The sequence below is a fragment of the Macaca mulatta genome, chromosome 7 (genome assembly GCF_049350105.2).
Source record: "Macaca mulatta isolate MMU2019108-1 chromosome 7, T2T-MMU8v2.0, whole genome shotgun sequence".
Classification (NCBI taxonomy): Eukaryota; Metazoa; Chordata; class Mammalia; order Primates; family Cercopithecidae; genus Macaca; species Macaca mulatta.
In genome coordinates this window covers 125,577,220-125,601,661 of record NC_133412.1, presented here as the reverse complement: position 1 = coordinate 125,601,661, position 24,442 = coordinate 125,577,220, and the positions used below count along the sequence as shown (strand labels likewise).

The window sequence follows — 24,442 nt, the reverse complement described above, 5'->3', positions numbered from 1 at the left end:
GCATCTTTTTATTTAGATAATTGAGTACTTTCTTGTATTTGAGGTTGCCATATATTTTGACATATATGCAGTTTTTAGCAAGGAGGAGAATATGCCTGGTTTTTAATGTTCAGAGGAAAATATGTATTCTAGTTTAGTGGAAATGAATATGCATCTGAGATCTACAGTCATAGATTTTTCCATCCTGTGAGTCACTTAGGATTTACAAACACATGGATTTATGAAGAGACTTTTCAAGAGACATATTCATAAATAGAGAGTCTTTTGTATGAGGAAATTATATGGAAATAATGGTGTACTTTTCTACTGCTACTTACCTAAAATGAAGCTGAAACAGATTCTGTTATGTCATTGCTTTAGATATAGTTTATCTATTGACTGGAATTTCACTCTGTTTTCTCTTAGAAATGAAAGTACAGACACCCAGTCATTTCTAGTTTATAATCTTATGAGTCTTTTCTACTTTGATGTAGCATGGGCTAAAATATATATGTATATATTTTTTTGAGACGGAGTCTCTCTCTGTCGCCCAGGCTGGAGTAGAGTGGCACGATCTCGGCTCACTGCATTCTCCTTCTCCCAAATTCAAGCGATTCTCATGCCTCAGCCTCCTGAGTAGCTGGGACTACAGGCACATGCCACCATGCCTAGCTAATTTTTGTATTTTAGTAGAGACAGGGTTTCACCATGTTGGCCGGGCTGATCTCAAACTCCTGTCCTCAAGTGATCCACCCACCTTGCCTCCCCGAGTGCTGGGATTACAGGTGTGAGCTACCGCACCTGGCCTGTTTTCTCATTAAAGCTGTGATTGTAAATGAGTTCCCCGTGCTGCCTACTGAGCTACTCTAGTAAGTTTGCTTTCCTACAGACAGTATTGCTCAATCTTATGGAAAGTATGTACCCTTTTTAAAGAAAATAATCTTGTGGTTACCCGATGTTGACAATGTTGAATGCTTACATCATGAATGTAGTGCTGACTGCTGAGGTACAGATCTTTGGGTTCAGCATGCCTAGCCTAGTAGGTGCTGTGTGACTCATTCTTCCATCGGTATTTTTCTATTTGACTGCTATGAATCTTTCATGTATGAATTGAACTATCATTTGGCCTTCACTTGGCAAGAATTTGACCTATAAGTCCACCTCTGTGCTTTTCTCATTAGTCTACAATGATTTAATTCAGACTTGCTTCTTGGTTATAGGATAGTCATTATTAACAAGATCCAGAGTATGCTATTATTTATGAAAATGTATTCAGAAATTTATAGAAATAGTTTGTATTTTGAATATGTACATTCTAACAAATGAGAAAAGACAATACAAATTAAAGTTCAAAACTAATGAAAACACATTAGAGAAAATGTAGGAATTGTTTTTTTAAAAGACACAGAATCCCTTATAATTGCACAACCCTAACACAGACACTGTTAGAGGGCTAGAATTTTCAGTCTTCTGTTTTTTTATGCATATAGATACTTTTAGATTTTATGGTTATAATCTGCATATCATTTTACATACCTACTTCTCTTTTCAGGCTACACATAAGACAGCTGTCTCCATTTACTCTGCCATAGGAGTAAATTAAAAGGCAAGAAGTATTTATTCAGTAACTATGATTAGAGTGCTATAAATCTTATGAATTGCATTTAAAGTACATTTGTTTTGGAAACCATGTTGCATTCTATCAATTGACATTTCTTTAGTAATCCCATGCCATAAAGAGAATACAGATTTATTTTGGAACCACTAAATTATATAAGTCTTATGCACTTAAATATTTATATTTGTGATTAATTAATAATGGAATACTACCATCTATAAATCTCTTCATCAGTTTAATAGCATACACAATTATAAAGGTTTCAGATTTCTGTCTTCTCTATGTATTTATAGCAAAAGAAGATTTTAGTGAAGCAGGAAACTACCTAAAAGGATATGTTATCACTGGAATTTATTCTGAAGAAGATGTTTTGCTACTGTAAGTTTATTGTTCTTTTAATTTTAGGGAAGAAGAAATTATGCAAAATAATGTTATCTAATAATTGCTTATATTTACACAGCTGATGGAGGAAAATAAGATAGCAATCTAAAGAAATTTTTTTTTATTTCCTTCTAGGAAATAAAGTACCTGGGAAGTACCATAGATTCTTTAGATATTTTACCTTAGACCAAAGCCCCCATGGGACAATCTTGGATTCGTACTTCACCATCCTCCTCTAAAAATTTTACTCTTTGGGTTCTGTTACCTACAATGTGGTTCTTTGGAGTTATCATAGTTTGGGATAAATTTTACTTTTTGAGCATCTGAGTTTTTATTTACCCCCTGGGTGGGTGAGTGGGGGTGTGTGTCTGTGTGTGTGTGTGTGTATGTATAAAAATCAGTGCTTTTTTAGCCTCTTAAATTACGTTATCTTTAGAAGATGGGACTTCTATAGACTACCAAAATATTTTAGTTGCTATAGAATGAAGGACTGAACTGCAAATTTGGAGATTATTATTAATACACATCACATTCTCTATGGCCCATTTTCAGGTATAGGTGTACATACTAAGCCCCAGTAGTTGGTCTGTCTTAGCTTCTGACTACAAATTCCTAATTGTGATATCTAAGCTTAAATCTTCCATCTTGAACACTAGTGACATATGCTCTTGGTGATCAGGCTTTTGTTCTATATGTGAAATCACTGATTTTCATAAAGTATATATTGAAGAAGGAAATACGAGGACTGTCCATCTGACAATGGGTAATCACCCACAATCTTCTACTCTGCTGTCATTGTGCATTTAGCTGTGGTCCAAAAACTTAGACCAGTAGTTTTCAGTGTTTTGTTTATAACCAGCTGGTCGACTAAGAGGTTCCTTTAAGTGATCTGAAAACTGGCCTCTCAACTAATGCTTATGTTATTATAATGTCTATACTTTGTTCTGGCGTGAATTAAGTTATTATACATGACTACTTCACTAGTAATTTTACACAAAGCTTTCTTCCTATTTAGATAATTTTCTTTTAGGTTTAGTTAGTGAAAGGGATTGTGGGAGGGTGGATTTGGGCTCTTGCTTCAGTGGAGAGAGTACAGACTATGTCAGGAACAGACTGTGTGTCAGGGACACCTCATTTGAAGTCTGTGTCTGCCGTTTATCACTCTCTAAGTCCTAGTTCCTCATCTGCAAAGTGAGATCATAATGACCATTTTAGTTCTGAAAGTTAAATAAAAACATAATTGAAATACCTAGTATAGTGCCTGGCAGATAGTAAGTTTCTCATAAATGCCCATTTTCTTACTCAGCAGTGTGGTGAGCAAGTCCAGAAAGGTCGAGAACCATTCACTGTGTTCCAAATCTGATTTATTTTCTTGATGAGTAAGTTGTATAGAAAAAAATCTGGCTGGATTACTGCCTTGTTGCTTTTTAAAAATCTAGTTTGTTATAGATTATTACCTGTTGCTTTCTTTTAATGTAGGTTGTCATAGAAGATAAGTTTGTTTGGAAATTGAGTTCATTTTGTTCCTTAGCAGTAGGACTTCCCATTTGCTGCCTTGCACTGTGATCTCCTAGCCTAGATTTTCATGTTTTTGACATGCTAGATTTTGATCATGAATTTTAATACTACCTTTCTCCATAGGTCAAACAAATATGCTGCAAGTCTTCCAGCCCTTCTGCTTGCCAGACACACAGAAGGCAAAATAGAGAGCATCCCACTAGCTAACACCCGTGCAGAAGACATAGTTCAAATAGTAACAGATGCACTACTGGAAATGTTTGTGAGTATGTTTTATAATAAGGATGATACTTGAAATAAAATCTATATCAAAGATACTATATGTTAATACACATTTTTCCATTTTTTGCTGGTACAGGGCTTGGTGATTTGTGAGCTGAGGATTCACTGGATTGTTCTGTTTTATTGTTCAGTCATTATGCATACAGCATTTTGAGTCCATTGCTAAAAGTCTACGTCTTGCCGTGACTAGTGTGGCCGAAGTTCAGTTCACATGCTTAATCCAGGGTGACACGTGTTATAAAGCATGTGTATTCTGGAAGGTCAGCCTGCCCAGCTTCAAATCGTTGGTTGATTTCTTACTGAGTGTAGGTTAACTTCTCTGTTCTTCAGTTTCCGCATGCGTAAAATGTAGCTCATAGTAGCATCTGCTGCAGACAGTTACTGTGAGGACTGAATGAGACATGATTTGACAGTGCTTTGTGTACAATGTTTAGCCCTTGGTAAGCATTCAACAAATGTTAGTTACTATTCTTATTATTTACATGGGTTTTTTTGTTTTGTTTTTGAGATGGGTCTCACTCTGTTGCTGTGATCTCAGCTCTCGGCAACCTCCGCCTCCTGGGTTCGAGTAATTCTCCTGCCTCAGCCTCCTGAGTAGCTGGGATTACAGGTGCTCACTACCACACCTGGCTATTTTTTGTGTGTGTGTTTTTAGTAGACACAAGGTTTCCCCATGTTGGTCAGGCTGGTCTCGAACGCCTGACCTCAAGTGATCTGCCTGCCTCAGCCTCCCAAAGTACTGGGATTACAGGCATAAGCCACCATGCCCAGCCTGGTTTTTAAAAAAAATTTAATTTCTAATTTTTCTGGGTACATAGTAGATGAATATATTTATGGGTTACATGAGCTTTTTTTTTTTTTAAAGACGGAGTTTCACTTCCATCACCCAGGCTGGAGTGCAATGGCGTGATCTCGGCTCACTGTAACCTCTGCCTTCCGGTGTCAAGTGATTCTCCTGCCTCAGCTTCCCAAGTAGCCAGGACTACAGGCATATGCCACCACACAGGATAATTTTGGAGTTTTTTTGTAGAGACAGGGTTTCACCATGTTGCCCAGGCTGGTCTGGAACTCGTGAGCTCAAGTGATCCTCCTGCCTTGGCCTCCCAAACTGCTGAGATTATAGACATGAGCCACTACACCTGGCCACATGACGTATTTTGATACAAGCATGCAATGCATTGTAGTCGCATCAGGGTAAATAGGGTATCCATTACCTCAAGTGTTTACCCTTTGTGTTTCAAACAATCCAATTTACTCATTTAGTTATTTTTAAATGAACAATTAAATTTTTTTTTACTATATCACCCTGTTGTACTGGCAAATACTAGGTCTTCTTTATTCTTTCAAATTAGTTTTTGTACCCAGTAACCATCACCACTTCCACCCTACCCACCATTTCCAGTTAAAAAGGCTTTTATCCAAAAGATATCTTTTATCACCCTCCTTTTACCCTTCCCCACAAGTCCCCAATGTCCATTGTATCATTCTTATGCCTTTGCGTCCTCATAGCTTAGCTTACACTTATAAACATATGATGTTTGGTTTTCAATTCTTGAGTTGCTTTGCATAGAATAATGGTCTCCAGTTCTATCCAGGTTGGTTCGAATGCCATTATTTCATTCCTTTTTATGGCTAAGTAGTATTCCACAGTGTGTGTGTATGTATACATATATATATATATACACACACACATTTTCTTATCCACTTGTTGATTCATGGGCATTTGGACTGTTCTTTATTTTTGCAATCGCAAATTGTGCTGCTATAAACGTGTGTGTGCCAGTAGTGGGATTGCTCGATCAAATGGTAGATACACTTTTAGTTCTTTAAGGAATCTCCAGCTGTTTTCCATAGTGGTTGTACTAGTTTACATTCCCACCAGCAGTGTAAAAGTGTTCCCTTTCACCACATCCACGCCAACATCTATTATTTTTTTAAATTATGGCCATTCTTGCAGGAGTAAGGTGGAATTGCATTGTGGTTTTGATTTGCATTTCCCTGATAATTGGTATTAGTTCTTTAAATGTTTGGTAGAATTCAGCAGTGAAGCCACTGGGTCCTGAGCTTTTGCTTTTTGTTTTGTTTTGTTTTGTTGTTTTGTTTTGCTGGAAGCCTTTGTATTATAGCTCCAATCTCTTTGTTTGTTATTAGTCCATTTAGATTTTGAATTTCTTCATGGTTCAATCTTGGTTGGTTGTATGTGTCTAAGAATTTGTCCATTTCTTCTAAATTTTCCAATTTATTGGCATAGAGTTGCTCATAGTAGCTACTAATGACCTTTTGAATTTCTGCTGTATCAATTGTAATGTCTCCTTTTTCATCTTTGATTTTATTTGGGTCTTCTCTCTTTTTTCCTAGCTAGTCTGACTAAGGGTTTGTCAGTTTTGTTTAACTTTTCAGAAAACCAACTTGTTTCCTAGTTGTTTTGTATTGTTCTCTTCATTTCAATTTCATTTATATCTGCCCTGATCTTTATTATTTCTTTTCTTCTGCTAATTTTGGGTTTGGTTTGCTCTTGCTTTTCTAGTTCTTTAAGTGTATCATTGGATTGTTTCTTTGAAGTTTTTCTACTTTTTGATGTAGATGCTTATTGCTATAAACTTTCCTTTTAGTACTGCTTTCAGTGTATCCCATGGGTTTGGGTATGGTTTTTTCCAAGAAATTTTAAAATTTCTTTTTTAATTTCTTCATTGACCCCACTGGTCATTCAGGAGCATATTGTTTAATTTCCACGTGTTTGTATAGTTTCCAGAATTCCTCTTGTTATTGATTTCTAGTTTTATTCCATTGTGGCCAGAAAAGATGCTTGATATTATTTCAGGTTTTTTTTTTTTTTTTTTTTTTAAATGATTTAAGACTTGTTTTGTGACTTAACCTAAAGTCTATCCTTGACAATGATTCATGTGCTCGGGAGAAGAATGTGTATCTGTAGCCATTGAATGAGATGTTTTATAAATTAGGCCCATTTTGTCTGTAGTGCAGATTAAGTCTGATGTTTCTTTGCTGATTTCCTGTCAGGAAGATTTGTCCATTGCTGAAAGTGGGTTGTTGAAATCTTCAGCTGTTACTGTGTTGGAGTTTATCTCTATTTTTGGCCCTACTAATATTTGCTTTATATACCTGGGTACTCCAGTGTTGGGTGCATATATATTTACAATTGTTATATCTTCTTGCTATATCGACCCCTTTATCATTAGTAACCTTATTTGTCTCTTCTTACAGTTTTTGTCTTGAAATCTATTTTGTCTGATATTAGTATAATGACTCCTGCTCTTTTTGGTTTCCATTGGCATGGATTATCTTTTTCCATCCTTTTATTTTCAGTCTTTGTGTATCATTATAGGTAAAGTGTGTTTCTTTTAGGCAGCTGATCATGGGATCTTACTATTTTTTTAAATCTCTTAAGCCATTCTGTGCCTTTTGATTGGAGAGTTTAGTCTGTTTATATTTAATGCTATTATTGATAAATAAGGACTTACTCCTGCCATTTTGTTATTTGTTCTTTGGTTGTTTTGTAGTCTTCCTTCCTTTCGTCTTTTTAGTGAAGGTGATTTTCTTTGGTGATATGATTTAATTTAAAGAAATTTTTGTGTGTGTATTTATTTTTTTTTTGATTTGAAGTTACCATGATGCTTGTAAATACTACCTTATAAGTTGTTATTTTAAACCGATAACAACACTGTTTGCATAAACAAACAAGCAAAGGAAAACTAATAAAAACTCTACACTCTATCAAGTTAACCTTTAGTTTAACTTCATCTCCTGCTTTTTAACTTTTTATTGTTTCTATTTATATCTTATTGTACCATCTGTGTCTTGAAAAGTCGTTGTGGTTATTATTTTTGATTGGTTCATTGTTTAGTCTTTCTATTTAAGAGTAGTTTACACAGCACCGTTAAGCATTATATTCTGTGTTTTACTGCGTACTTACCATTAGCGATGAGTTTTGTGCTTTCAGATGAGTTTTTATTGCTCGTTAATGTCCTATTCCTGATTGAAGCATTCTCTTTAGCATTTCTTGTAGGACAGGTCTGGTGTTGATGAGATTCCTCAGATTTTGTTTGTCTGGGAAAGTTTTTATTTCTCCTTCATGTTTGAAGGATATTTTCATCAGATATACCATTCTAGGGTAAAAATTTTTTTTTCCTTTAGCACTTTAAATATGTCATGTTACTGTCCTGTAAGGTTTCCACTGAAAAGTCTGCTGCTGGGTGTATTGGAGCTACATTGTGTGTTATATTTCTTTTCTCTTGTTTTCAGGATCCTTTTTTTAAATCCTTGACCTTTGGGAGTTTGATTATGCCTTGAGGTAATCTTCTTTGGGTTAAATCTGCATAGTGTTTTATAACCTTCTTGTGCTTGGATATTGATACCTTTCTCTAAGTTTGGGAAATTCTCTGTTGACTATCTTTTGAATACACTCTACCCCTATCTCTTTCTCTATCTCCTCTTTAAGGCCAATAACTCTTAGATTTGTCCTTTTGAGGCTATTTTCTAGATCCTGTAGGCCTGCTTCATTGTATTTTTTTTCTTTTTTCTTTTGTTTCCTCTGACTGTTTATGAATAGCCTGTCTTCAGTCTCACTAATTCTAGCTTCTGCTTGATCATTTCTGCTCTTAAAGGACTCTGATGTATTCTTCAATATGTTAGTTGCATTTTTGAGCTCCAGAATTTCTGCTGGATTCTTTTTAATTATTTGTTTCTTAAAATTATCTGATAGAATTCTGAATTCCTTCCCTGTGTTATCGTGAATTTCTTTGAGTTTTCTCTAAACAGCTATTTTGATTTCTCTGTCTGAAGGGACACATAGCTCTGTTTCTCTAGGATTGGTCTCTGGTGTCTTATTTGGTTCATTTGGTGAGGTCATCTTTTCCAGGACACTATTCGTACTGTTGGATGTTTTTCTGTGTCTGAGCATTAAAGAGTTATGTATTTATTGGAGTCTTCCAAGTCTGGGCTTGTTTGTACCTGTCCTTCTTGGGAAGGCTTTCTAGTATGAAAGGACTTCAGTGTTGTGATCTAAACTGTATCTGCATTAGTCGGCATCCCAAGCCCAGCAGTAGTGTGGTTCTTGCAGGTTTATAGAGGTACTGCTTTTTGATGGTCTTAGACAGGATCTGGAAGAATTCCCAGAATTATCAGGCAGAGACTCTTGTTCTCTTCTCTTACTTTCTCCCAAACAAATGGAGTCCCTCTCTCTGTTCTGAGCCACCTGGGGCTGGGGGGTGGAGTGATGTAAGCACCCTTGTGGGTCACCACCACTGGCACTGTGCTGTGTCAGACATGAAGCCAGCACAGTACTGGGTCTCTCCCAAGACTTGCTGTAACCACTCCCTGGCTACTGCCTATGTTCATTCAAGGTCCTGGGGCTCTAAAATCAGAGGTGGCTAAGCCAGCTGGGCCTGTGTCCTTCCCTTTAGGATGGTGAGTTCCTCCAGGACCAGGGTGGGTCCAGAGTTGCTGTCTGGGTACCAGGGACTAAAATAAAAAACTTTAGAAATCTACCTGGTGTTCATTGTACTGTGGCTGAACTAGCACTAGAACCATGAGATGTAGTCCTTCCCACTCATCCATCCCATTTTGAAAGATAGAGGAGCCTCACCCCATGGCCACTGCTACCACAGGCCCACAGGGAGTACTGGCAGGCTACTGCTGATGTTCCCTTAAGGCCCAAGGGCTCTTCCATCAGCTTGTGGTGAATGCTGTCTGGCCTGGGACTCATGCTTCAGGGTAGTGGGCTTGCCTCTGGCCCAGGGAAAGTCCAGGAATGCCATACAAGAGCCAAGGCCTAGAATTGTAGCCCCCCAAAACCCACTTGGTGTTATACCCTTCTGTGGCAGAGCTGGTACCTATGGTGTAAGATCAAGACAAAGGCCCCTTTACTTTTGCCTCTACTTTTCTCAAGCAGAAGGAGTCTCACCCCATCGCCACCACAGCTAAGAATGTGCTGAGTCTGCACAGTCTCAGAAGTCAGCAAGTCTCAGAGTCTTACTCAAGTCCTACAGTGTACTACCTGGACCCAAGGGCTCTTCACTTGTCAGGTGATAAATGCTGCCAGGACTAGGTCTTTCCCATAGAGGCATCAGTTTCCCTTCTGGCCCAGGGTATATCTAGAAATGTCATCCGAGAGCTAGGACCTGGAAAGGGGGTTTCACAACTCTGACCAGGGTCCTGTCCTCCTGTGGCTGAGCTGGTATCCAAGATGCAAGACAAAGTCTTCCCCAGTCTTTCCTTTCCTCTCCTTAAGCAGAAGGAAGGGGTCTCTTTTAGAGCTACAAGCTGTGTAGCCTGGGATGAGGGGAGAGGTGGCGTCAGCACCCCCCTAGCTGTCCTGGCTGATATCTCAGTAGGTCATATGTGCTTATAGTCCTATTGGCTCTGAGCCCATTTCAGCCCTAGGACTCACCTAGGAGTTGCAGCCTTTGTTGCCTAGACTGCATTTCAAGTTTATTTGGGCCCTAGCACACTCCAGCCTGAGGTGACAAGTCTTGCTGTAATTCAAGTTCTGACTTCTAGGATGGGCAATTCTGTTCTGGCTAGAGTTGGTTTAAATACACCCACTGTGGGCGAGCATCCACTGAATTCAGTCTGGTTTTGCCTTCTGTTATAACAGGGCAGCACTGAGTTCAATGCAGAGTCTCATAATTGCTGCACTCTCCCTCTCCCAAACACACAGATTCTCTCTTCATGGAGAGTGGCCACTGCCAGGGGATGGGGGAAGGGTATCATTGATGATTCAAGACTGTTTTTTTCTACCTCTTCAGTGCCTCTTTGAGCAATATAAAGTTAAAACCAGGTACTGTGAGTACTCACCTGATTTTTGGTTCTTATGAAGGTGCTTTTTTGTGTAGATAGTTGTTAAATTGCTGTCATTGCAGGGGAAGAGGGGATGACTGGTAGAGTAGTCTGCTATCTTGCTTCACCCTCCTATTTGTACAGTTTTAGAACAAAATACTCTCTTATGAAAGGCTTTTTCATATGTTTTACCTGTACAGTCATGTGTCACTTAACAGGAATATCTTCTGAGAATTGCATCGATAGGCGATTTTGTCATATGAACTTTATAGAGTGTACTTATATGGTATAGCCTACTACGTACCTATGCTGTAAGGTATAGCATATTGCTCCTAGGCTACAAACCTGTACAGCATGTTACTGGACTGAATACTATAGGCAGTTGTAACAATGGTAAATATTTGTGTATCTAAACATAGAAAAGGTACAGTAAAAACATGGTATAATCTTATGGGACCACTATCTTACATGTACTCCATTGTTGACTGAAACATCATGTGATACATGACTGTATAATAATGGATTCAAGGGCACTACAAATGTAACCTGTATTACCTGATTTTAGTTGTTTGCTTTCATATTTAGACATAGCTAGAACTTATATTTTCTACATTTCCAAAGTGACTCAAGGGGCACTTTTATCAGCTATAGATGCTAAATGAATATCCTGTTATGTTTTTTGTCTTGATGATCTAAAGGACATTGCATTTTGGGCTCAACTAAATGACTGCAGTCTTTATTAAGTCTTTTTGTGGTCTTGGTTTTGTCCTTTCTCTCCTCCTGTTAAAATTATAGGTTACAAGTAATCAAATCATTGAGTTGATATGTTCATGATGTATCTTTCTTAATCACTTATTAAAGTAACATTTATGTCATTAGTGACATGTTATTAATTCCTTTAGAATATACATAGTGTAGTATTTTTGGAATTACTGTAAGCCTTTATTTGGCTTTTTCAGGTAATACAGAAAAGTATAAAGAAGAAAATTATAATCAACCATAACTTTTCTACCCAAGTTTATGTTAGGAAATACATTTCCCCAAACCTAAAATTCTGTATGTATCTATGTGCCTTTTTATATTAATGGTATTTCCATCAAGTACTATAGATACACATTTTAACGTCTGCATAATATTGTTTACTAATGTACCAAAATTTATTTGGCTCATTTCCTCTTGTTGGTTATTTAAGCTGTCTTTAGTTTTTGTTTTATTTATAATTTAGGGAACATCCTTTTAGGTAATCTTTGGGTGTATCTATGATTATGGATTTAGGTTAAATTTCTAGAATTTGAATTGGTTGTCCAAAGAGTAGGTCCACTTTTGAGGCTTCTGATAATTTTTGTATTGCCCTACAGAAGATTTGTACCATTTTACTCTTTTTATCTTGGCATCTCTAGTGGATAAAAATTCATCTCTAATTTTTTAAAGGTTATATTCGTTAAACCTTAGAAACGTAGGAGAAACTTAGTATCAAAATCTGTTTACAGTTACAGCAAATGTAATATGCATTGTGACAGTGTTTGTTTCCAATGTTTTTATTTGTGGTGTTCAACTTAATACTGAACAGCTATAATAAAGATTAAACAGGCTTTAGAGAGACTTTAGTGCCCTCATCTGGATGAGGAAAGAGAGTTGATGACCAGAGGGTGAAAATTTTTTTATTATGGTGTGAAGTTTTTATTTTAATGAACCTGATGACAAATTGGGCCAGATAAATAATGCTTAAATCCGAAATACACAATAACTAACTACATAAGCATTGATATATTTAAGACTATTTCCTGTTAGGAAATAGGTTTAGTATTTTTCTCAGATAAACTGAGTTCCTTTTTTATGCTTTTATTATTGACAAGTTTAGAACACCAGGACCCACACAGTTATAGCCTGTTATATACTCAGTGAGCCAAAGGTCACCTTCCAAGTACCATATTTGATGACCTCTTAATTGTGTTTCCCCTTAGCCTCTCAGTAGCAGTCAAAACTGTTGTCTACACCATTCCTCCTTAAAATTCTCTTTTCTTCTGGCTTTTGTAATTCAGTCCTCTTTGATCCCTCTGACCATCCTCTGTCTCATTTATTCACTAGAATTACATCTTCAACTCTTTTTTTTCTTTTGCTGTGTTTTTTCTTTGGAAAATGTTATCCATACCCATAGCTTCTACCATCACTACCAGCTGATGATTCCTAAATCCAAGTTTTTAATTTTAGAACTCAATTTCCTTCTAAACTCACACATCTCTTGGTCTTTCTCTTTTGACCAGACATAGGAAAGAGTAGGGTCCTTCCACTGGTCCTTCTTTTCACAAATTTATATTCTAGTTAGTCATCTTTTGAAAAACAGGCCTAACTGTTTCACCAATCTGATACAGAAATCTTCTCAGTATTCCCAGGAGCTAGAATACGTATCAAGGCATTACTCATCTGGTCTCACAGTCATATTTGCCTCTTGCATGCCTAACTCTGGCATCCTTCATTATCACTATTCCCAAATATTATGTACACTTTAATAGTTCTCTGCCTATCCTCATGATGTTCCCTATGTCTGGAATCCCTGCTCAAGCACACACGAGACCTTCTTTATCCAGGGTCCAGCTCAAATATCAATTCCTAAAATCATCCATGATCTCCCCTACTGTATTAGTCAGGTTTCTCTAGAGGGACAGAACTAATAGGATAGCTATATATAAAAGGGAGTTTATTAAGTTTTAACTCATAAAATCACAAGGTCCCACAACAGGCCATCTGCAAGCTGAGGAGAAAGGAGAGGCAGTCCGAGTCCCAAAACTGAAGAACTTAGAGTTCAATGTTCGAGGGCAGGAAGCATACAGCACAGGAGAAGATGTAGGCTGGGAGACTAGGCCAGTCTAGTCTTTTTACTTTTTGTTTTGTGTTTTTTCTATTTGTGCTGGCAGCTGATTAGATGGTGCCCACCCCGATTAGGGTGGGTCTGCCTTTTCAAGCCCACTGACTCAAAAATGTTAATCTTTGACAACACCCTCATAGATATACCCAGGATCAATACTTTGCATCCTTCAATCCAATCAAGTTGACACTCAGTATTAACCACCACACCTACCTTGTGATTTTAGCTTAATTTCGAACCAATATTTTTTTTATTGTCATACATTAAATTTTTTATTATAGCAGTCTGTATACTTACCTCTCCCCTCTTGTAAAGTATGAATTCTTTGAAGGCAAGGAAAGGATCTTATTTCTTTATAGATTCAGCACCCAGCTTAACATCTTGAACTTTGTACTCAATAAATGTTTGAATTGAGCAATGGTAACTGAATAAGGAAAGTTATATGCCAGAATTTGGTACTTCAGGATGAACTAGGACTGTATGTAGAGGTGGTTGACACCATTGAAAACAAGCTCATCTGAATTTGTAGTGCAATCTAAAGAAAGGGGAAACTGGTGAGCAGAATGGCAGGATTCTAGCATCACTCCTTCCCACTGTGTAGCTGTGGTGACTTAAGCAAGTTAGTCTCTGTGTCAGCTTCCCCATATGTCAGCTGGGGGTTATCTGTCTGATACAGGATGATGTATCTAGATCACAGGTGTATCCAGAGGATGAAATAATGAACATGGAACTAAAAATGGATAATGGTAGAAGGCTTTATTTTTCTATGTCATTGCTATTTTTAATCCTAAATGTATTAGCATTGTTGTTGCACTTTCCAATTGTTGTTACTAACAGCTTAGACAAATTGTCTTCTACAAATACATTTAAAAATGGTTATTATCTTTTATTTTTTTTCCTTCAATTCCCTCATTTCACAGATTTAAAAACTGGGGTGCAGAGTGATTTGCTCAAAGTTTTATTACTGTGACAATTCCCTGAATCTAGAACCTGGGATTCTGACTTGTAATCAAGTGACTGTTTAAGTCTACCCCATTACAGAAAGGTGTGAAAGAGAGAATAGAAAGAGAGAGAGGATAGACAGTCGTTACTGCTAATATTAATATAATAGAATTTCGGGCCCTTCCTTGAGTGGGAGGTGAGTGAAGAAAGGAAGTATTTCTAAAATAAAAAGAGTGCAGTGGCCAAAAGAAAGCTTCCTCTTTGTCCTCCGAAGGTTCCATGAAAATAACTTTAAAAAGGCAGATTAATACGAGAAAAGACATACAGAATTTTATTTTAATGTGCATAGCATAGGCGAATTGCAGGAGAATGATTACCCCCCATCTTGTTTTTTTTCTTGTTATTGTTGTTGTTTTTGTTTTTGAGACAGAGTCTCACCTGTTACCCAGGCTGAAGTGCTGTGGAACAATCTCAGCTCACTGCCACCTCCATCTTCTGGGTTCAAGTGATTCTCCTGCCTCAGCCTCTGGAGTAGCTGGGATTACAGGCATGCCCCACCGTTCCCAGCTAATATTTGTATTTTTAATAGAGATGGGGTTTTGCCATGTTGGCGAGGCTGGTCTCGAACTCCTGACCTCAGGCGATCTGCCTGCCTCGGCCTCCCAAAGTGCTGGGATTACAGGCATGAGCCATCGCTCCCAGCTGCCTATCTTTTAATTAATAATAAAAATGATAAAAGGATTAGATTTCTAATTTCGTATTAAATTCTTTCAGTTATTTTAAACTCAAAAGAAACGAGATTGGTGTTTGGATTTGTTTTAGCATATTTTTGGTTATTTTACGATTTTAACCATAATATTGGAAAAAGTAAAATTTTATCTATTTTTATTTATTAAGTAATGATAGATGTTAAAATATTTTTTCAGCTTACAGTTTTCTTCAAAATTTTTATGTTAGAGGAAAAATATAACAATTGTGATGTGTGTATTGGTTAGTCTGGTCCAAACTTTAGCATAATAAATTATTAGAAGTGTTACATCTTGTAAAACAGGGGACTCCCTTAAATTAATTTATTCTCAAATTCTCTAAATAGTTTTATTTTGAAAATAACTCAGATGAGGTGGGATTGAATGAGAAGATTGAGATTCATAGTTATTAATATAGTAAAATCTCTACTTAAGTGAAAATGTATTTGAATTACATTTTACAAACTAAAATTGACTGAGCGATTTGAATGTTTTCTATTGTATTCGTTATCATCCCCCATGAATTTTTTGTTGTTGTTATTCCTTTTCTTTGACAGCCAGAAATCACTGTGGAAAATCTTCCCAGTTATTTCAGACTTCAGAAACCATTATTGATTTTGTTCAGTGATGGCAGCATAAATCCTCAGTATAAAAAAGCAATATTGACACTGGTAAAGCAGAAATACTTGGATTCACTTACCCCTTGCTGGTTAAATCTGTAAGTATGTTTTTATTTTTTAATATGTAAGAGGTAAAGAAAGTTTAATAATTATTACATTTTCGTTAGGAAACGAAACTCTAACTCTTTGGAGTTAATTTTATGGAATTAAATATGTTATCATGATATTTTAGTAACTAAACTCCCCCAAACAGGGTCCAAAGATTACCTTATTTTAGATTGAATTTTATTCTACAGTAAATTTTTAAAAGCAATAATTCTTCTGATTTTTAAAAGGAATTGATGCCCATTGAGAAAATTTGGCAAATACAGAATGTAAACATTGTGATTTTTGACCTTTTCCTTCAGTTCCTTTTTCTGTACTTCTATATTTTTAAAGTTTAGACAGATTTCAGTGCATTCATCAGCAATATTTCCTAGTATGTTTTCTTGATGTATGGATTGTGTTACATTTAATGTCTGAACAAAATTCACAAATAATATACTGTTTCTTGTTCAGATTCATCAGATGAAAGACATATTTTATTCTTTAGACTCATTTGAAAAATAACAGAAATGGGGCAGTGTACATTTTTGCTGTGAAGAGTTTCACAGTGCATTCTACTGCTTGAGGCAACATTTTCCCATTCCCAGGCAATTATCATTATGGGTATCTCAGAGTAAAATATTATGTTATAAAATGTGGAATGTGTTACATTAGGAAAACTAAGTATCTTTAACTTAGAGTTTCCTTGTATGAACATAATTATTTCTACTTCTTTAATTTGAAATTAATGTCTTCTTTTTTTCCTGAGAAAAGGCACAATTTTATGGAAAAGAAGTATTTATAAAAATAAGTATCTTGTTATCTTCTAGTTATGTAATAATTTGATTTTTGAGCTGATATATGATCGGATACTTGGCCAAATGTTGGAAGGAAACTATTGGTTGTGTCAAGCCTAAATTGACAAGCCTTTAGGCTATGCCTGCTTTTCATTAAAATTGTCATTGGCTGCCGCTTTTCTCCTAAGTCAAACAAAGTGCCCCATGTTAAAAAGAAACTTTTAAAGAATCCAATTACTAATAACATAGTCATAGATCTCTTGGTTTTTAGTACATCTTTTCATAAAGTGAACTTACTGGCATGATACTACTTAAAAGTTTAATGTTCTACAAATTACTATTTTCATTATTTTGTTGTAGAAAGAAACATTAATATGTTCAATTGTTCCTTTTTGCAGAAAGAATACTCCAGTGGGGAGACGAATCTTGCGGGCATATTTTGATCCTCTGCCTCCCCTCCCTGTTCTTGTTTTGGTGAATCTGCATTCAGGTGGCCAAGTATTTGCATTTCCTTCAGACCAGGCTATAATTGAAGAAAACCTTGTATTGTGGCTGAAGAAATTAGAAGCAGGACTAGAAAATCATATCAGTAAGTTTTCTGTTTTGTTTAATACATGTAGTTCTGTATTTTGTTCCATAAATGTTAAACTCTAAATATAGCAAAAGAATGGTAGGATGAGTTACTAAAATGCTGGTAGCATCATCCATGTGTACAGTCTCTGACTGGGAGGCCAAAGGTTCTAGACTTCAGTCAGTGATCGGCTCCCCTATGAAGGCCTATTTCTTGGATTTTAATTCATTGAGTCCATGTTGTTTGTATAGATCACCTGTGTATTCAAACATGATTTTCGTAATTTATGCCATTAAAAAAATTGTTACAGTGGGAGCTTTGGCCTACCAAAGCATAAGTCTTTCATCTATTTTTATAAAATTTAAAATTGTAAATTTCAGAGGACATTTCTTGTGTAGCTTTTTCCATGTGCATACCAGCTTGTTTTCTTTTTATAACTGTAAGCAAATATGTGGTTTTATAGAAAATGAGAATATTTTACAAATAGTACATTATTGTTATATAAAATTCTGGTTCTAAGTACAGGCATACCTCAGAGATATTGTGGGTTCAGTTTGAGACCACCACAATAAAGCAAATATTGAAATAAAGCAAATCATACAAGTTTTTTGGTTTCTAAGTATATTATAAAAGTTATGTTTACACTATAGTCTATTAAATGTGTAATAGCATTATGTCCAAAAAAATGTTTTTACCTTAATTTTAAAATATTGCTAGAAAATGCCAACAGTTATCTGAGCTTTCAGGGAATTGTAACCTTTTGGCTGTTGGAGGGTCTTGTCTGTGTGTTGATGGCTGCTAACTGACAGGTGGTAGTTGCTGAAGTGCTGAAGTTTGGGCTGTGGCAATTTCTTACAATAAGACAACAATGAAGTTTGCAGCATTGATTGAGCTTTCTTTTCACAAAAGATCTCTCTGTAGTATATGATGCTGTTTGATAGCATTTTATTCACAGTAGAACCTCTTTCAAAATTGGAGTCAATCCTTTGAAACCCTGCTGCTGCTTTATCAACTAAGTTTATGGAATATTCTAAATCCATTGCTGTCATTTCAACAATGTTCATAGCATTTTCAGTAGTTTCCAACTCAAGAAACCACTTCCCTTGCATATTCATGAGAAGCATCCATTCAGGATTCATCGTAATATTGCAGCAATTTAGTTTCACCTTCAGGCACCACTTCTAATTCTAGTTCTCTTGCTGTTTATACCCCATCTGCAGCTACTTTCTCCACTGAAATCTCGAGCCCCACAAAGTGTACAAGGCTTCCTTTTCCTCTGCATTCTTGTCAGCATTTGTTATTTCCTTTGTTTGAGATAAAAGTCATTTTAACTGGGGTGAGGTGATATCTCATTGTAGGTTTGATTTGCTTTTCTCTGATGATCAGAGAAATACTTGTTTTCATAGACCTATTTTCCATTTGAATGTCTTCTTTTCAGAAGTGTCTATTCAGATCTTTTGCCAATTTTTAAATCAGATTATTAGTGTCCCCCCCCCCCCCCAGAGTAGTTTGAGCTCCTTATATTCTCTGGCTATTAATCCCTTGTCAGACAGGTAGTTTGCTAATACTTTCTTCCATTCTGTGGGTTATCTCTTTACATTGCTGATTGTTTATTGTTTCCTTTGCTGTGAACAAAGCTTTTTTTTAACTTGATGTGATCCCATTTGTCCATTTTTGCTTTGGTTGCTTGTGCTTGTAGGGTATTAAGAAATCTTTGCTGGCTAACACGGTGAAATCCCATCTCTATTAAAAATACAAAAAAATTAGCCAGGTGTGGTGGCAGGCACCTGTAGTCCCAGCTACTCTGGAGGCTGAGGCAGGAGAAAGGCGTGAACCTGGGAGGCGGAGCTTGCAGTGAGCGGAGATCATGCCACTGCACTCCAGCCTGGGTGACAGAGGGAGACTCCATCTCAAAAAAAAAAAAAAATCTTTGCCCAGTCCAGTATCCTGGAGAGTTTCTGTAATGTTTTTGTCTAATAATTTATTTTAGTAATTTAAGTTCTTACATTTAAGTCTTTAATATCTTTTGAGTTAAGAGTGAGATAAGGGTCCAGTTTGTTTGTTTTGTATCTTGCAACTTTACTAAATTTGTTGATTAGTTCTAACAGGTCTTTTTGTGGAGTCTTTAGGTGTTTTCTATACATAAGATCATGCTATCTGCAAACAGAAACAATTTAACTTCCTTTCTGATTTGGACAGAGCCAGAATTTTGAACCACAAGAAAGTAGATCTTGGCCCAGAATCTATGATCCTGGCTTGTAACATACCATAATATCTACTTTTCTGAAAACATAGAAAAATTTATATTTGTAGTCTGGATGTGTATATATTAATTTATATTCGAATCTTAACCATTTATACATAGTTGTGGCAACAATAGGCCGGTAGCTATAGTTTAAATAAGTAAACATGTAGTAACCTAGATTATTATAGTATATTGAACAAATAGTATGAAATTTGATGTAACGAAAAGTCTCCTAGATACTATATAAGGATTTTATTAGACACTAGATGATCTATCCTAAAATGATATTTTGACACTGTTCCATGACAGAGTCCTGAAATAAGGTTTGTATGTGTGTGTATATGTGTAAATATGTATGTATGTTTCTTTGTATGTATATACATATACATTCTGGTATACAAATTCTCAGTATTATGTCAACCATCAGGTATAGTATGAATCTACCATTATAGTTTATATATTTGTATGTATTTCATCAGATATTTATTTTAGGGTCAATCATTACACCAAACCCATCCTTCCTAAGTGATCTGCTTCATTTCTGTCAAGTTAAACAGTTTTAACAAACATATTATGCTTAAATAAAATATGGATTATATTAAAATCATATTATTGAAATATAATTCATATACCATAAAATTCACCCTTTTAGAGTGTACGATTCAGTACTTTTTCATGCATTCCCAAGACCATGCAACTACTACCATTGTTGAATTCCAGAACATTTTCATCACCCCAAAAAGAAACCCCATACCCATTAGCAGTCACTCTCAATTTTCTCCTCTGTGCACCCTTTGGCACCCACTCATCTATTTTATGGGTCTATGGATTTGCCTAATCTAGACATTTCATATAAATGGTATCATATAATATGTGGCTTCTTATGGTCTGGCTTCTTTCACTTATAAGGTTTTCAAGGATCAACCACGTTATAGCATGAACCAGTAGTTCATTCCTTTTTATGGATGAATATTCCACTACATGGATATGTTTCATTTTGTTTATTCCTTAGTTAATGGACAATTGGGTTGCCTTTACTTATGGCGATTATGAATAATGCTGCTGTGAGCATACATGTATATGGTTTTGTGCCTGTCTTTATGCTAGTACTGCACTGTCTTGATTATTGTAGCTTTGTAGTAGGTTTTAAAATTGGGAAATTTGATTACTCCAACTTTGTTTTTCATTTTCTTTTATTTGTGTTTTGTTATTTTTTTTTTTTGAGGCAGGGTCTCACTCTGTCCCCAAGGCTGGAGTGCAGGGGTGCAATCATTACTCACTACAGCCCTGAACTCCTGGGCTCAAGGGATTCTCCTACCTCGGCCTTCCAAGTAGCTAGCACTACATGCATGCACCACCAAGCCTGGCTTTGTTTTTTTTGTTTTTGTCTTTGTTTCTGTTTTTGTAGAGATAGGGTCTCACTGTGTTGTCCAGGCTGGTCTGGAACTGCTGGCCTCAAGCAACCCTCCCTCCTCAGCCCCGCAAAGTGTTGGGATTACAGGCATGAGCCACTGCACCTGGCCCTGTTCTTCATTTTCAAGACGATTTTGGCTATTCTGGGTTCCTTTAGATGGTATTTTTGTCTTAATTTTCTGAGGTAATTTATTGGTTTTAATATTTTCCTAGGAAATGGGACAGAATTAATTAAATTCAATTCAATATTTTGTTTAAGTGGATCTGGAAGGAGACCTTTCTGTAGTTATCACTTATCTTTGACTGCTTCATTCTCACCACATGGTATAGGGATCTTTTCAGCTGTAGCTGTTAAACTCCTCAGAAAGTCTGTGTTCACTTTACTGTCTGCATTGCTATTTTATAGAATCAAATGAGTATTGTAATTTTGCAGGTGCAGTGACAGAGTTACCATGGACTCTAAGTCATGAGTATGTGTAGCTAGTGCTAGAATGCTTCTCAAACAGAATTACTTAAAAAAAACAAAACAAAAAAAAACGGACATGTTCAAAACATAGAAACCTGAGCTCCTGACCTAGCTTCCTTGATTACTATGTGGCTCTAGGCAAGTCATTCTTGGTTTCCTCCTGTACAACTATAGAATGAGTTTAATAGTTTCCACTCTGAATACATCACATAGTTATTTAAAAGATGTATGCGGAGGCACTTTGTAAAGTGTAAACTCTAATGTATTATCATCACCTATGTAAAGATCTTTTCCTGCAAGGAACATACCTGAGGGCTTTGATTCCTCAGCTCAAACCATTACCCAGAGGAAAGAATCAGTGTAATAATTCTGAGTTTTCTGAGAGACTGGCACGTCTTTGATTGCAATTCTGTTAATGTCTTTGCCAGCTCATTCTTTGTGGGTTTCCGTCATTTCTGTGCATCACTGCTCCTATTCTTAAATTAATCCTGTAGCCTCTGCAGCAGGAAGAAGAAAACTAAACAGTCTCTGTGTATTGGATTCTGCTTTCTGTGTTAGCAGGGTCTGCTGTCGGCATCTCTTGTAGATAGATCTTTGCCATCAGTGGTGTTCTGAGATGGGGTTGGGGTGGGGTGGCTTGTAGGGACATTCTGGAAATAGTCTAAATCAGTAACATGGTGTCACTGGTTTCCACCTCACCTTACTTGTTCCATATCTTAATTTCTGTGAAACTGTGGCCACTGGCAATTCTTTTTTTTTTTTTAATTTTTGTTTTTTAATTTTTATTTTTTTTCTTTTTTATTCAAGTTCTAGGGTACATGTGCACAATGTGCAGGTTTGTTACATATGTATACTTGTGCCATGTTGGTGTGCTGCACCCATCAACTCGTCAGCACCCATCAACTCGCCATTTACATCAGGTATAACTCCCAATGCCATCCCTCCTGCCTCCCCCCTTCCCATAATAGGCCCCAGTGTGTGATGTTCCCCTTCCAGAGTCCAAGTAATCTGATTGTTCAATTCCCACCTATGAGTGAGAACATGCGGTGTTTGGTTTTCTGTTCTTGTGATAGTTTGCTGAGAATGATGGTTTCCAGCTGCATCCATGTCCCTACAAAGGACACGAACTCATCCTTTTTTATGGCTTCATAGTATTCCATGGTGTATATGTGCCACATTTTCTTAATCCAGTCTGTCACTGATGGACATTTGGGTTGATTCCAAGTCTTTGCTATTGTGAATAGTGCTGCAATAAACATACGTGTGCATGTGTCTTTATAGCAGCATGATTTATAATCCTTTGGGTATATCCCCAGTAATGGGATGGCTGGGTCATATGGTACTTCTAGTTCTAGATCCTTGACGAATCGCCATACTCTTTTCCATAATGGTTGAACTAGTTTACAATCCCACCAACAGTGTAAAAGTGTTCCTATTTCTCCACATCCTCTCCAGCACCTGTTGTTTCCTGACTTTTAAATGATTGCCATTCTAACTGGTGTGAGATGGTATCTCATTGTGGTTTTGATTTGCATTTCTCTGATGGCCAGTGATGATGAGCATTTTTTCATGTGTCTGTTGGCTGTATGCATGTCTTCTTTTGAGAAATGTCTGTTCATATCCTTTGCCCACTTTTTGATGGGGTTATTTTTTTCTCGTAAATTTGAGTTCTTTGTAGGTTCTGGATATTAGCCCTTTGTCAGATGAGTAGATTGCAAAAATTTTCTCCCATTCTGTAGGTTGCCTGTTCACTCTGATGGTAGTTTCTTTTGCTGTGCAGAAGCTCTTTAGTTTAACTAGATCCCATTTGTCAATTTTGGCTTTTGTTGCCGTTGCTTTTGGGGTTTTAGATATGAAGTCCTTGCCCATACCTATGTCCTGAATAGTATTCCCTAGGTTTTCTTCTAGGGTTTTTATGGTTTTAGGTCTAACATTTAAGTCTCTAATCCATCTTGAATTAATTTTCGTATAAGGAGTAAGGAAAGGATCCAGTTTCAGCTTTCTACTTATGGCTAGCCAATTTTCCCAGCACCATTTATTAAATAGGGAATCCTTTCCCCATTTCTTGTTTTTGTCAGGTTTGTCAAAGATCAGATGGCTGTAGATGTGTGGTATTATTTCTGAGGGCTCTGTTCTGTTCCATTGGTCTGTATCTCTGTTTTGGTACCAGTACCATGCTGTTTTGGTTACTGTAGCCTTGTAGTATAGTTTGAAGTCAGGTAGCGTGATGCCTCCAGCTTTGTTCTTTTGACTTAGGATTGTCTTGGCAATGCGAGCTCTTTTTTGGTTCCATATGAACTTTAAAGCAGTATCTTCCAATTCTATGAAGAAACTAATTGGTAGCTAGATGGGAATGGCATTGAATCTATAAATTACCTTGGGCAGTATGGCCATTTTCACGATATTGATTCTTCCTATCCATGAGCATGGTATGTTCTTCCATTTGTTTGTGTCCTCTTTTATTTCACTGAGCAGTGGTTTGTAGTTCTCCTTGAAGAGGTCCTTCACATCCCTTGTAAGTTGGATTCCTAGGTATTTTATTCTCTTTGAAGCAGTTGTGAATAGAAGTTCATTCATGATTTGGCTCTCTGTTTGTCTGTTACTGGTGTATAAGAATGCTTGTGATTTTTGCGCATTAATTTTGTATCCTGAGACTTTGCTGAAGCTGCTTATAGGCTTAAGGAGATTTTGGGCTGAGATGATGGGGTTTTCTAAATATACAATCATGTCATCTGCAAACAGGGACAATTTGACTTCTTCTTTTCCTAACTGAATACCCTTTATTTCTTTCTCTTGCCTAATTGCCCTAGCCAGAACTTCCAACACTGTGTTGAACAGGAGTGGTGAGAGAGGGCATCCCTGTCTTGTGCCAGTTTTCAAAGGGAATGCTTCCAGTTTTTGCCCATTCAGTATGATATTGGCTGTGGGTTTGTCATAAATAGCTCTTATTATTTTGAGATACGTTCCATCAATACTGAATTTATTGAGAGTTTTTAGCATGAAGGGCTGTTGAATTTTGTCAAAGGCCTTTTCTGCATCTATTGAGATAATCATGTGGTTTTTGTCTTTGGTTCGGTTTATATGCTGGATTATGTTTATAGATTTCTGAATGTTGAACC

General features: G+C 36.6%; 1 protein-coding gene across 2 annotated transcripts in view; it reads left to right on the top strand.

Annotated features, from left to right (window-relative positions):
* Nucleotides 1–24,442, top strand: part of TXNDC16 (thioredoxin domain containing 16) — a 113,511-nt gene that overhangs the window by 81,343 nt on the left and 7,726 nt on the right. For both annotated transcript variants that reach the window (XM_015143696.3, XM_015143695.3), the window contains exons 17-20: nucleotides 1,891–1,975; nucleotides 3,620–3,758; nucleotides 15,685–15,845; nucleotides 17,027–17,217. In XM_015143696.3, the coding sequence (XP_014999182.3) occupies nucleotides 1,891–1,975; nucleotides 3,620–3,758; nucleotides 15,685–15,845; nucleotides 17,027–17,217 (576 nt within the window). The remainder of the gene's footprint in view (nucleotides 1–1,890; nucleotides 1,976–3,619; nucleotides 3,759–15,684; nucleotides 15,846–17,026; nucleotides 17,218–24,442) is intronic.